Source organism: Chiloscyllium punctatum, chromosome 10 (assembly GCF_047496795.1).
Source record: "Chiloscyllium punctatum isolate Juve2018m chromosome 10, sChiPun1.3, whole genome shotgun sequence".
NCBI lineage: Eukaryota > Metazoa > Chordata > Chondrichthyes > Orectolobiformes > Hemiscylliidae > Chiloscyllium > Chiloscyllium punctatum.
Window position 1 is genome coordinate 24,440,663 of NC_092748.1, and position 15,350 is coordinate 24,456,012.

The 15,350-nt window shown below is 41.6% G+C and overlaps 1 protein-coding gene across 1 annotated transcript in view; it reads left to right on the plus strand.

Annotated features, from left to right (window-relative positions):
* kansl1l (KAT8 regulatory NSL complex subunit 1-like) overlaps positions 1-15,350 on the plus strand; it is a 107,847-nt gene that overhangs the window by 54,124 nt on the left and 38,373 nt on the right. Inside the window, 1 exon segment of the mRNA XM_072578716.1 lies at positions 12,941-13,094. Within this exon segment, the coding sequence (XP_072434817.1) occupies positions 12,941-13,094 (154 nt within the window).

The following is a 15,350-nucleotide window of genomic DNA, read 5'->3' on the forward strand; positions in this document are numbered from 1 at the left end:
ATTTATAAATTATACAAGAGATGCGGTTAAAGGAATATCAGAACAGCTTTATGCGACAAGTAGGATGGCTGGAAAGATGGTTTGGGAAATGGAAGGGGGTGGTGGTTTCTATCCTTACTTCCCTAATAGTAGTAGTCGGGGTATTAGTAGCCATTGGCTGCTGTATCATTAGTAGCCATTGGCTGCTGTATGCGAGGGCTCACCCAAAGACTGATTGAAACAGCCTAGATGAAACAGGTGCCCCTAAAAGAAAAATGCAGAAGATAACAAATGGTAATTAAAGAAAAGGGGGAAATTGTGGGATATAGGTAAATTAATGTTACTTCTGCAATTCTGCAATTCCATCTTACAAAGTAAAATGAACTCACACCAGTGTGTAATTGTTTTAGCCAAGAGCTGAGTCAACAAGAATGGAAACGATGTGGAGGAAATATATAATTGTTTTTGTATTAGCTAAAATTGTATGTCAGAATGAAATGTGCCAATGAACAATAGTAGGCATGGTGGGCAAATAGATAAGATGTTGTGAGAGGATGAAGTTAAGCTAGATACACCTGTACAAACAGCAGGTATAAACATGTGCTTCCCACTTTTACAAAAACACAGGAACAAACCCCAATTAAAAGGGTCATAGGGATCAGAACGGCCTCGGGAAAGGCACAGATGAAGGGGGTAGATAATGATGAAGAAAGAATATGCCTAACAATGACCTACAACAGGATGAGGTCAAACAGCCTTGTGAGACCAGAAATAAGCATTTTGTCACAGACAAGGCCGGATAAGGTAAACAGGGGTAATGGGGGCCGGTCTTAGGGAAGTGGACGATGTAAGCAGGGGAGGGAGCAGTGTAAAACAATAGACATCAAATCATATAAATGTTATGTATGAATTGAACTTGGTGTGTGTATGTCCCTTGCCTTGAGAAAGTGGACATCGCACCCACTTGCAAGTGTAAAATAAATGACACTATTGATTCAGATCTTGTCTCGGACTGAAATTATTGAAGTGAGTGGGCTTTGTTTCTCACAGTGAGGTAGTCATACCTCTGGTGCAGGCAGAGGGTAGCTGGGTGATCACTAGGAAAGGAAAAGGGAGTAGTCTGAGAGTGCAGGAATCCTCTGTGGCCATTCCCCTCGAACAAGTACAGATATATATTGTTTTTACGTACAGTTTGGGGTGGGTGGGGTTCCATTCAGGGGAAAGCCAGGTCAGTGTCGTTATGATGGGCTCTGGAGCACAGTGGGAAAGGGTAAAGATACTGATAGGAGATTTGATAGTTAGGAAGAGAGACAGGAGATTGTGTCCACAGACAGCAATCCAGGATGGTGTGTTGCCTTCCGGGTGCCAGGGTCCAGGATGTCTTGGAGGCGCTGCAGAACATTCTGAAGGGAGAGGGTGAGCAGCCAGAAGTCATTGTGCACGTCGGCACAAATGACATAGGTAGAAATAGGGATGAGGTCCTGCAGAATGATTATAGAGAGATAGAAAAGAAGATAAAAACCAGGATTTAGTCGGCGGTAATCTCTGGATTATCGTATATACTGAAGTTTCAGTCGATCTCATGTAAAAATCAACTCCCTATTTTTGGCTAAATAATCTGGAATTTTCCATATCTCGTGTAAACGTTGACCCTAGTTCTTCCCAGATAATGGATCAATGTTGATTAGTCAGTGTGCCGGTGTCACGTTCAGCTCCAGCTTTCCAGTCTGCCGGTTGTTCAGATCCACTCCCAGTCTTCCAGTCCACTGACTGTTGTGTTCTGCTTTGGGTTTTTAGAATTACCAAAATTCATTTGTTTTCCTTATTCGTCTAGAGATCAATTGGGCTTCAGCTAATGATACGGTTTGAATTTTGATGGGCACGAATTTCAGCCCCTCAAAAATTGTATCCATATAACAGTTGAACCTTAAGAAGTAGTCAAAACAATTTGACTATTACTCTAGTACATATGGTACTTCCAGTGCCATGTGCTAGTGAGGGAAATAACAGGATGATATGCCAGAGGAATACATGGCTAAAAAATTTGTGCAGGGGGCAGGGATTCAGATTTTTAGATCATTGGGATGTTTTCTGAGGCAAAGGTGACCTGTTCAAGAGGGACAGGTTGCATCTGAACTGGAGGGGGGCCAATACCTTGGCAGCCAGGTTTGCTAGTGCTACAAGGGAGGGTGCAAACAAGATTGGATGGAGCAGACTCAATGTGCTAAAAGGCCTAATTCTGCTCCTATATCTAATGAACTTACAAACCAAAATTAGTGCTCATTGGGACTGAGTAATTGGTCAGAGATGCAAACTTGGTGTAATGTGATCTTAAAGCAAATGCCAATCTGTCCTATTTTGAAGAAGAACATGTTATTCTGTGTCCCAGTGAATATTTAACCTTCAATGAATATCACACAAACAAATTATCTGGTAATTATCACATTGCTGTTAGAAAGTTGATTTGCTGTAATGTTGGAAATCAACAATCAGAATCCTGATGAAGGGCTTTTGCCCGAAACGTCGATTTCGAAGCTACTTGGATGCTGCCTGAACTGCTGTGCTCTTCCAGCACCACTAATCCAGAACCTGATCAAGGTGTTGAAAATATTAAAAATTTAATAGGTAATGTGTTTACGCAATCTAATGTCTTTGGATGGAAGAGTTCAATTGGAGTGAGACCCATTCAGGAGTGAAATCAGGAAGCTCTTTCTCACCATTCCTTTAATGAAGGTCTGGGAAAGCTGACCCAAAATGGGAAAGACAGTTGGAACTTTGAGTTCTGAGATTCACCCAAATTTGTTAGACATAGTATTAATGGCATGTTGCAAAGGCAGATAAATGGAACTGAAATTGACACCTTGTCTCAACTACTACTGAGGAACTGTTAATCTATCTGACATCTGTCTGATACTTTGATATTGCACTGATGTTTAGTAGTAGCAGGAAAATTATTTTGTGGGGATGAACAGTGTTAACCTGCATTTGTCTTCTGTTGATGGCTCACATTTATTTCCAAGCAGAGGTTAAAGCGTATCAACTCTTGTTGAATTTTATTTGGGGCTTTTGAGGTTTGTAGTGGCACTTTAGTGTCAAAGGTTTGATTCTCACATTCTACACTATATGACTTGACATCTCAATGCAAGTCACATTTTACCTCTGGTGGTTCTTTCTATTGAAGATGTTTTGTATTGACCTGCACAGGCCCAATTATTTTCTACTGAGGTAGAACAAATCAGTTAGAATCCACTCTTGATATCTTTTAGCCCTGTTGGATATTAACACAGATTAGGGACGAGACTGTCAATGATGCTGTCTGATTAGCTGCTTTTCCATTTGATGGAAACTGCAAGTTAAGCTATGACACAGCAGGAGTTACTTCTGTTGTATGTAAATCGCCACACGTTACTTTTTTAAAGCAGCTACTTAGTAAGAAATCTCATAATCAAGTACTGAAGCAAAGATTTAAACTTATTGCATGTAGCAACCAAAATAAGACCCTTTAAGTTAAGCCTCTCAGCCCAACTTGGCTATTACCTGATTAATAGTGGAACCTGGCCATGATTCCATCAACAGTAGTCTGTATCTGGAAGTGTCCAGGTTTCGACCTTTATTCAAAGTTTTCTCCAGAGTTCTGCTTCCTGTTCTAGTGTATTTGTATACAATTTTCTCTCTTTCAAGTTTGTAGTGTGACATTATTGATGATTCAATAGACTCTTTTGTCCAGATTACTGCAAGTCTGCAGCTTGCCGCCTTTATCAGCAGTAGGATCTTTGTTCCTTTTTACTTTTGGCCTTCACTTTCTGTTCGAAGACACAGCTTTCCTGTGATTAACTCCTTGAATTCTTCTGCAGAACAATTATAGAACATAGCTGAAAAATGTGTTGCTGGAAAAGCGCAGCAGGTCAGACAGCATCCAAGGAGCAGGCAAATCGACGTTTTGGGCATAAGACCTCCTTCAGGAATCCTGAAGAAGGGCTTACGCCCAAAATGTCGATTCTCCTGCTCCTTGGATGCTGCCTGACCTGCGCTTTTCCAGCAACACATTTTCAGCTCTGATCTCCAGCATCTGCAGTTCTCACTTTCTCCTAATTATAGAACATAGAACTGTACAGCACAGGAATGGACCCTTCTGCCCATGCTGTAGTGCCAAACATGCTGCCAAATTAAACTAATACTTTCTGCTACCCTTGGTCCTCTTCCTGTAATTCCTTGCATATTCAAAAATCCAAAAATTTTTATCCAAAAATCTCTTAAACGCCCCTATCGTACCTGCTTCCACCACCATCCCTGGCAATGTGTTCCAGATTCCTACTACACTGTTTAAAAAGAAATCTTGCTATTCACATCTCCTTTGAACTTTTCCCCCTCTCTCCTTAAATGCATGCCCCATAGTTTTATACATTTCAACTGTGGGGTAAAGATTCTGACTCACAGACCTATCTATGTATTTCATAATTTTATGAACTTCTACCAAGTCTCCCCTCCGTCTACACCACTCTAGACAAAAGCAACCTGTGTATTTCTAGCCTCACCTTATAGCTCTCATCCTCTAATCCAGACAGCAGCCTGGTAAACCTCTTTTGCACCCTCTCCAAAGCCTCTACATCCTTCCTGTAATGTGGTGACCAGAATTGAACGCAATACTCTTAACTGTGGCTTAACCGAAGTCTTATAAAACTGCAACATGGCATCCTGATTCTTGTACTCCCATTGTCCGACCGATAAAGGCAAGCACGCCACCTGTCGTCTTTATCACCCTATCTACTTGTGTGGCTACTTTCAGGGAGCTATGGACTTGAATCCCAAGATTTTTGTTCAGAGTCCTGCCGTTAACTGTATACTTTTCTTTAACATGTAATCTCCCAAAGTGTAGTACCTCCACACTTACCCGGATTAAATTCCATCTGTGATTTCTCTGTCCATATCTGCAACTGATCTATATTCCACTGTATCCTTTGACAACCTTCTCCACTGTCCACAACCCCACCAATCTCTGTAGTCTGCAAACTTATTAACTAACCCATGTATATTTTCATCCAAGTCATTTACGTGTATGTATATAAATATCTCACATATGGCAGAGATTCCCAATGGATCCCTATGGAATACCACTAGCATTGGACCTCCAGCCTGAAAAACACCCTTCCACCACTACCTTCTATGGACAAGCCAATTCTGAATCCACACAGCCAAGTCACCTTGGATCCCACACATCTTTAACCTCTGGGCAATTTGGACCGAAGGGTCTGTTTCCATTCCGTATAACTCTGACTCTATCAGAAACTTGAGTAAATTTTTGGAGCTGTGGGTTGACAAGTCTTGATGAACTTTATCTTGGGGACTTAAATAGCTAGTGAGATTTTTGGCGCATTAACTTTAATTTTAACTCCCTTGAGATCCTGCTTCTCAGTGTCTTTCCTAACTCCCTGTACTCACTCCACAGGACTTAGTACACCCCTCTTTCTATCTATGTCGTTGAAATAAATCCTTGTCCTTTGTGGCAATAAAGCAGTTATCGAAGCAGTTTTGTTTACGTAGCTTCCACTCCTCCTTTAGTCAGATGTTTGGCAAAAAAAAATGTACAGTTATATATAACAAACAAAGAATTGTGGATACGGAAACAGACATTGCTGGAGAAACTCAGCAGGTCTGGCAGCATCTGTGGCAAGCAAGCAGGGTTAACATTTGGGTTAATGACCTGTCGTCAGAACGGCTGATAGACACTGTTGTTGTACTAACAGCTGATCAACGTTGTGTACAACTTGCTGTCAAGTGAAACTCTTCCATTGGTGGTAATTGGGAGGAAGCAATAATTAACCACAAAGGACAAAGAGATGAAGAGAAGCCGAAAGCAAATACTCCTGCATTTTCAAATCCACAGTAATTCATGTCATCTTTTTGCATGTTCCGATTATACTACATATTGTGGGGTAAGGCTTCTACAATACCCTTGCAACTACCTTTGTGCATAACCACACCTGCTTATTTTGTTATTTGACATATTCACTTTCCTGCTGATTTAAAATGCTACTTATACTCCGTCTCTGGTGACAGGTGGATATTATACAGTGAATGACAGAATCATGCTTACTTTCATTGGAATGGACTTTGACTGTAAGGATAGCCAAGTTCTGATCTCCACACTATCAGAAGTATGTGGATTCTTTGGAAGGTACAAAAATGTTTTACCAGGTCTGGGGATTTTAGCTATGAAGAAAGGTTGGCCAGACTGGGTCTGTTTTCACTGGAATGCAGGAGATTGAGGGATGACCTAATTGGAGTTTATAAGATTGTGAATGGCATGGATAGAGTGGAAAGTATGAGGCAGCCTCCCCAAAGTGGACGGGTCAATTACTATCGGATATATGTTCAAAGTGGGGGGAGGGTGGTGGGGGGGGGGGGGGGGGGGAAGAGTTTAAGAGATGTACGAGGCGTGTTTATCACAAAAAGGGTGGTGAATGCTTGGAGTACACTGCCGGAGGAGGTGGTGGAAGTAGACACAATAGCAGCATTCAAGAGACACCTGGATGAATACATAAATAGGAAGGGAATAGAGGGATGTGGATCCTGTAAGTGAAGATTAATTTTTAGTAGGGATGTGCAAAATGGGTCAGTGCAGGCTTGGAGGGCCGAAGGGCCTGTTCTATTATTCTTCATTCTTTGCAAGTTAGATCCACAGGTCTGATAACTGAATGAGATTTGGCAGTTGCTTTCTAATGTGTTTTTTTCCATAAAATTGCCTTGCATCTCATGTTATTGAAATAGAGTCCACACAGGAATTTAGTTTTCTTGGTGCTAAACTGCTGATGTTCCTTTTGTGCTAATTTAATATAAAACTGAGGACATCGTACAGTGAGCTAGTGGAAGAATTTAAACCCCAAAGATATTTAAAAAGAACTTGTCTAGTGTAGTATTACTTAGCAAATGCCAGACTATTTCCATTAGGAAGCTTGCACGCATGTTTGCTACCCTGGAAACAGTATAATTCATGAATGGGCTTTTTGCAGCAATTGACATTACTGGAAATTGCTCCTCCTGCCAACTCACTAAACAGTTAATTAAACCTGACTTCCTTCATTACGTGAATGGCAAAACATCAAGAAAGGAAATTTGGAGTCTAAATTACAAATTTGTTCTAATTCTCTTATCTATGTGTATCTTCCTTGGTAGCAACTGTTTACAAAGATAATTTGTAAGCAACTTAATTGTACACATTCAGTTCAGCAATTTTGACATGAGTTTCTTGAGTACTTATGTGCAGACAAATTAAACTTCTAATATATATGAAATGAAATCTAAAATTATAAAAAAAACCAGTTCTCCAAGCTACTCTACTCCTGATTTTTTTTGCTGTTTAGCGTCTGGGTTTTTAGGGACGGGGTCTCGCAACAGGCAGCAACGTAAACTTGAGGATTAAGATTGCAAATTTGAATTAACAGAAATAAAACCTGCAAATGCTGTAACTAGATGGTAGTGCAGTCAACTTCTGAAAATAGAATAGACTGGATGACAGCACTCATGAAAGAATGCACACCCCAAAACCATGTTTCAAATGCTGACTCCTCTGTTGGGTATTTCCAGAATTTCTGTGAGTAGATTTCCAAGATTCACTAAGGTCGGTGGCTGGGATGATCTATTTTTTTTTAGAGAAAGAAAACTGGAAACACTACATGGAATCTTAACAACTCCGTTAGCAGGGGTGAAGAGTTCAGTATTGACCTCCAGGGAGGATACAGCACATTGATTAAGATGCTTGATGTGTGGTTGAGGCAGAAATAGTCAATAGTCCATATTAGTTTAGGTGGGAGGGTGAAGGAGAATGACATGAATGGATGTGGAAACATGGTGGGTGAATGTGATTAGACATGACATCAACTGGCTGGGAAACTGGACTCTTGAAATGAAAAATTTAGAAGTTAACCTCAGTAGCTAAGCAGTGTCCCAATAAAATGGGGAAACTAACATTTCAGATTCTCTGTCTGGACCCATGTCTGGAATAGGTTCTCCCAAACAATAAAAATAATAATTATTTCATAGAATTACAAAATTCCTACATAGCAGATAGAGGTCATTTGGCCCACTGAGTCTGCACTGACCTCTCAAGAGCATCCCGCGCTATCCACGTAACCCCACATTTATCATGGTTAACCGACCTAGCCCTGCAAACTACAAGGCAATTTGGTTTAGCCAATCTACCTAACGTGGACGTCTTTGGACTGTGGGAGGAAACTGTCACACCTGGAGGAAACTCCTGCAAATAGGGAGAATGTGCAAACTCCACACAGTCACCGAAGAGTGGATGGAATCCATGCCCCGACGCTTTGAGGTAGCAGTGCAAACTGCTGTGCCACCCCATGGTAGCGCTTTTAACAAAATATCAAAAGATGCTTCACTGGAGTATAATAAAGCAAGCTTTCATGCTGAGACATACTGTAATGTGAGGAAAGATGTACCAAAGCTTGGTCAAAGACTTACATTTAAAGGAACTCCAGGTTAGAGAGGTGCTGACCTTTTGAGAGGAGATTCCTGAGTTTACATTGAAGTTTACAATAAAAATAATAATTATTTCATAGAATTACAAAATTCCTACATAGCAGATAGAGGTAATTTGGCCCACTGAGTCTGCACTGACCTCTCAAGAGCATCCCGCGCTATCCACGTAACCCCACATTTACATTGTGGGGATTGAAGTTTTACATTGAAGCTATAGCTATCGCTGGTGGTTGCAGATACTACTTGGCTTGCTTATTTCCAGCATCTATGGTTTTTTAAAAATGAATCAGCCCTGATCTTTATGGAAGTAAATAAATTTTGCTTTCATTGTCATGATCTTCATGAGACCAACTAAACCATTGTTAATATGTCATTGGTTATCTTCATAAACCACTCTGCAGTGATCTGCTTTTATTTCTTTTTTTTCTTTTTATCAATAGAATAAATTTGTGTAGTTTGACAATGTCTATTGTTTCTACCGTTGAGTTTTTTTTTCATACATCACTCCCCTCACAAATGCAAGGGCATAAGCACATCTTCCAGATGTATTCTTCATTTACAACACTAAGGGAGTTGCACATTAGAGGAAAACTGAAAGCACTGCGGTTGCTGAAAATCCGAGACAAAAATAGAAATTGCTGGAAAAGCTCAGCAGGTCTGACAGCAGCTGGAGAGAAATCAGTTAATGTTTTGAGTCGAGTGCGTGTTCCTCAGAACTGATGGTAGCTAAGAAAATGTCAGCTTATATGCAGAAGGTTCTGCCACTCAACAATCGCCAGACAAGAATGTTCCCTCCAAGTTGGGAATCACTTCAGCAGTCGGGGGCATTCAGACCCCGATATTCAAACAAGCATCCACTACAGCGGAATTCGAGATCCACAACAACGCCGTATCACAGAGCCAATGATGGCCAAGTTCCGTATCCGTGAAGATGGCCTCACCTGTGATCTTGGGTTCATGTTGTGCTGCATGAGACCCCACCACACTGTTGTGTATCTGTAAAATCTTCCTTCCTGACCTGTTTTGACACCATCATCTTGATAAATTCTGATTTCTCTATCTTAATTAGTTTGTATAGTTTTGAATTTCTTATTACTTTGGTTAGACTCTTCTACCAATCACGTTATTCAGGTCATTTATTTTGTTTCCAGCACCACCTTATTTTTAATTTTCTGTAATTATCTCTCTGCTTCACTGATTCAGATTATAGGTCATTCCTTCGCTTTTTATTCAGCTGTTGAAACTTTACTCACCGTCTAACAATCTTAGTCACCTGCAGAGACTTATTATCTGACACTGCACTCCCACCAGTTGTATGATCCTTTGATCTCTCTGCCTATAAACTCTGGGTCTATGTGCTCTTCTCTCTCACTGCACCTGATAAAGGGGCAGCCCTTCAAAAGCTGTTGATTTCAAATAAACCTGTTGGACTATAGTCTGATGTTGTATGATTTCTGATCAAGCTCTGAAGTTATTGAACGTTATATTGAAACTGGAAGGCTTCTGGGTCCCCAAGTAGTAAATGAGGTGTTGAGCTTTGCTGGAGCATTGTAGAAAGCTTGAGACAGAGATGTTGGCGAGGGAGCAGAGTGGTATGTTGAAGTGGCAGGTAATTGCAAGCTCCAGTTTTTTTTTGTTTTGCGAACAAAAAGCAAGCAGTGACCTAGTCTATGCTTTGTTTCCCCAATGTAGAAGAGATTGTCAGCAGTGAGTGTAGTAGACTAGATTGTGTGAAGCACAGGTAAAGGTCTGTATGGCCCCTGAGATAGTGAGGTGGGAGCAAGTAAACTGACAGGTGTTACACCTCTGCACCACAGCTCACTTCTACCTCCTTCCCAACTTTCATCAACTGGATCTGCCTGGGTAGTCCTTTATTTCTGCTGGTCCCTGCCCCACTGAACTCATCTCTTCTTACCTTGACTCAGTCTTTTTTCCCTGCTCTAGTACATCCCTGCAATATCTTGGATGCTTTACACCAGTTTCAGAATTTCCAGTTTTAGGCTCTAGCTGCCACCTCCTTTACTCTGCATGTATAATCCCTTTACATGTTCATCCCCCACTAAGGTGGTCTCAGGGCTCTCTGCTTCTTTCTGGAACAAAGACCTGAGCTGTCTCCATCCACCACCCTGCCTCCTGCCTGGCCAAGCTTGTCCTCACCCTGAGCAATCTTTTTTCAAACAGAGGGGTGGCACTTTGACCCGAGTGATGCCTGTCTCTGTGGTGTATGTGGAACATTCCTTGTTCCAGTCCTATTCCAACCCCCACTCACAACTCTTTCTCCGGTGGTTTCGATGATATCGGTGTTGCGTCGTGAATTGGAAAAGTTTATCAGTTTCGCTTCCAATTTCCACCTTGCTCTCACCGTCACCTGGTCCATCTCTGAATCTTCCCTCCCTCGACATCTCTGTTCCCATTTCTGGAGATAGACTGGCCACCAATATCCACGCTAAATCAATGACTCCCAGTTTACTGGATTATATGTCCTCGCACCCTTCATCCCGTGAAGACTCCATTCAATTCTCCCAGTTCCTCCGAGACTGTCACACTTGTTCTGATGATGCAAACTTCAACAAGGAGCCGCCTAAATGTCCACCTTCTTCTTCAATCGAGGATACCCCAGCACTGTTGTTGACAGGGTCCTCGGCTGGTCAGACCCATCTCCCGTACTTCAGCCCTCACCCACTCTTCCTTCCAGTGAGAGAGTCTGGTAACATCATGAAATCATAGATGGACAGGCCTGTAGTCCATCCCCTTGTCATTCAGCAATAAGGTTAGATTAATTAGAAATACAAGTAGTTGTACTATTAGGTGATCGTTACGTCCTTGTACAACCCTGCAATATACACAGATCACATAATACAAATATACTTAGTGTTGGCGATGTAATTGAGTTATAGCCAACCCACACTTCAAAAGTTTGCGTTTTTGAAGTGTTCCCTATTCACCCAATTGCATTACAGCCAATTCACGTTAACGAAAGATGTGTTATAACAGAACTTTTTATGTTCAAATTGCTGACTGTGGCAGTACTTCCTTCAGGTTAAGGACTATCAACAGTTAAACTGCATCAAGTAAAGTGCTGAGGTAAGCTTGAACTTATTGCTCTGGAGAAATGAAGCTGTACTAAAAATGAAAGCTGCAGTAAAGATCTCCTGAAACCACCCTGGGAATTTCATTGGAAGACATGAGGTCTAACACCTTCCAAGTGAAGCAGTGCTTTACCTGCACTTCGTGCAATCTAATCTATTGCATTTGCTCCTCTGTGTTGGGGAAACGAAGCATAGACGAAGTGACTGACTGCTTTGCTTTCTGTTTGCAAAAAAGCTTCCAGTTGCCTGCCGCTTCAACATACCACCCTGCTCCCTGACCAGTATCTCTGTCTCAAGCAAAGTTCAGCACAATCTGGAAAAATAGCACCTCATTTTCTGCCTGAGGACCCTGCAGCCTTCCGGAATAATTATCAAATTCAATAACTTTGGGGCTTAAGCTCTCCCATATCCTCACCCCAATCTCTACAACCAGGCGTTATTATCATATAGTCTCCTATTACATGTCATCCATTGTTAGTCACTACTAGTTGCCATTAACAGCTATTCACCCTCCAAGCAGATCGTTATCCACTCCTTTGTCAGTCTAATTGTTCTTCTCTCTCTTTGGGCTCTATCCACACCTAACGCTTTCTCCTTACACCCCTGGCCAGCCCAAACCCTTACTTCTGCAAGTAAACCAATATTTTCCTAGCCATCATCAGTTCTGAGGAAGGGTCACCAGACCCAAAACATTAACTTTTGATTTCTCTCCACGGATGCTGCCCGACCTGCTGAGCTTTTCCAGCAATTTCTCTTGTACGTTAGAGGTATTACTTTCAAATGAGTTATTGAAAGAAGAACACTTGCTTATTGAAGAGATGTCAGCAAACCTTTAGGCACATTTTGAAGGAACTGGGAGCTCCTCTGGTGTTCTTGTTTGTGTAATCCCTTATACAATACCATTTTAAAATAGGTGAACTCATAATCTTTCTCATTAGTGTCAGGACTTTGTTTTGTATAAATTGACTGCAATATTTAGCCATAAAACAATTATTCAATGCCAGATAATTCATTTGGTTATCAATTACTTTAGGATATCTGACAGTATGAAAGTCTGTTTTCTTTATAAATGCCGATTGAAGTACACTACATGAAAAGATAAACTGCAAGGAAATTATTATTCAGGGACACTATCTCTTTCCTTATTGTGAATAATGAAAATGGTTACATTCAATGGGAACATTAATGTAGTTCAGTGGAATATTGGCAATGAACAAAATTTATAGTGATTTTCCTTCCTCCTAAGTTGCGGTCAGTAACTCCTTTGAACATTTGGCTTGGTTCAAATTGTCATCTGCTGTGAGTCCAGTTGATGAAAATATGTAAGTGAAATTGCTGTTTTCCAAATTGTTTTAAACTAGTAATTACATTTCCAGGTTCAACAGGTGACACCTGCACAGTGTAAACATTACTGTGAAATGTGTGGTCCTAACAGCACAACTGATGCAATAGACCCAAGAAAGATGACACTGGAAGAACAAGTGGCTGTATTGGACCCCTGTTTTCATCCAGTATTGCCACTCCATTCTGGTAAGACTGGTTATGTAGCAATATTTTCCTATTACAAAAGTTTTTTTCAAAGTACTGTACCTTTTTTATTCTTTTGAGTATTCGAAATGTTTCCAGTTTATTCTGTTGTATTTAACTTTGCATTTTCACCAAATCTAATGATTCTGGCTAAGGTATTGTACTACACAACAATATGCCAATAGTGCATCATCCAAATAGCCATTGTACCTATTTCGCCATTGTGTTTGTACTGGTCAGCAAAGGCTGAGAGTTCCTAACTCAACTTCCCCTTTCAGGCAGTGAGTTCCAGATTTCCGTCATCCTCTGTGTTTTAAAAACAAGTCTCCTCAACTCTCCTCTTGGCCTTCTGTCTCTTCCCTTAAATCTATACTCCTGATTATTGACTCTTCTACTAATGGCAACATTGTATTCCTATCTGCCCTATCTTTGCCCTCAATCTTGCATACCTCTTTGAAGTTGCAGCATGGTGGCTCAGTGATTAGCACTGCTCCCTCCCAGCACCTGGGACCTGGGTTCAATTCCACCCTTGGGTGATTGTTTGTTTGTGTAGAGTTTGCACATTCTCCCTGTGACTGTGTGGGTTTCCTCCAGGTACTCTGATTTCCTCCCACATTCTAAAAATGTGTGGGTGAATTGGATTGGTCATGCTAAGTTGCTTTTGGTGCCTAGGGATGTGAAGGGATGGATTACCCATGGGAATTGTAGGGTTACAGGAATAGGGTAGGGGGATGGGTTGCTTAAGATGCTCTTCGGCGGGGGGGGGGGGGGGCGTCAGTGTGGACTCGATGGGCTGAATGGCTTGCTCCTGTTCTGTAGGGATTCTGTGGTTTTGTGATGCCCCCCCTCAACATTTTTGATGCTCCAAGGAACATAACCCCAACCTGGGGTGGTGTTCCAGTTGTGGCCTCAGCAGCATTTGTACAATTCTAGTGTAACCACTAAACAAAAAAAAAATTTCAGATGCTTAACACTTGAAATAAAAACAGATTCCTGGAGAAACTCAGCAGGTCTGGCAGCATCTTTGGAATTAAAGCAGAGTCAGCATTTCAGATTCAGTGATCCTTGTTCAGAAGATAAAAATTGACGTTGAAGTTTTAATAGACACAGCATGTGGAGAGAAAAAAATTGGTGAACACAAACATAGGATCCTTATGATCAGATGGGGGCAGCACGGTGGCTTAGTGGCTAGCTCTGCTGCCTTACAGCGCCAGGGACCTGGGTTCAATTCCACCCTTGGCTTGGAATCATTTTCTGATGAAGGGCTTATGCTTATGTCTGTGTGGAGTTTGCACATTCTCCCCGTGATTTATATGGGTTTCCTCTGGGTATTCCAGTTTCCTTCCACAGTTCAAAGGTGTACAAGTCAGGTGAATTGGCCATGCTAAATTGCCCATAGTGTTAGGTACATTAGTCAGAGGGAAACGGGTCTGGGTGGGTTACTCTTCCGAGGGTCGGTGTGGACTGGTTGGGCCGAAGGGCCTGTTCCCACACTGTAGGGAATCTAATCATGTAGAGGGATTTAGAATGGAAAACAAAGAAATGGCTGATTTCCAAACAAGGACAGAAATAGCATACCAGAAATGTTGATGAGAGGGAGGAACTGATGGGAATCAGTGTTTGTAGGGGGAATGGGTCTGGGTGGGATACTCTTTGGCGAGTCAGTGTGGACTTATAGGGCCAACTGGCCTGTTTCCACATTGTAGGGATTCTATGATTCTGTGGGTGGAAGGGTAAGCATGAGGAGATAGAGATGCTTCAGTGTGATTTGCGCAAGTTGAGATATTGGGCAAATGCACTATAATGTGGATATGTGCGATAAATAATTGATTTCAAAAACAGGAAGGCAGGTTATCATCTGGCTATAAATTGAAAGAAGGGAATGTGTGACAACAGTGTGTCCTTGTATACCAGTCACTGAAAATGTAAGCAGGTGCAGCAGGCGGTAAAGATGGGACCATAGCCAGAATATTGTGTGAAGTTCTGGCCTCCTTACCAGAGGAGGGGATGCTCTTGCTACACAAGGAGGGCAGTGAAGATTTACATGACCGATTCCTACTTACAAGAGTGTGGTGCTGGAAAAGCGCAACAGGTCAGCTGCTTCCAAGGAGCAGGAGAATTGACGTTTCGGGCATAAGCCCTTCATCAGAAAATGATTCCTCATTTGGTAGGACTGATGTATAAGAGGTTGGTTTGATTAGGATTATAATTGCTGGAGTTTAGAAGAGAGGAGTCTCACAGAAATCTATAAATGTCTAA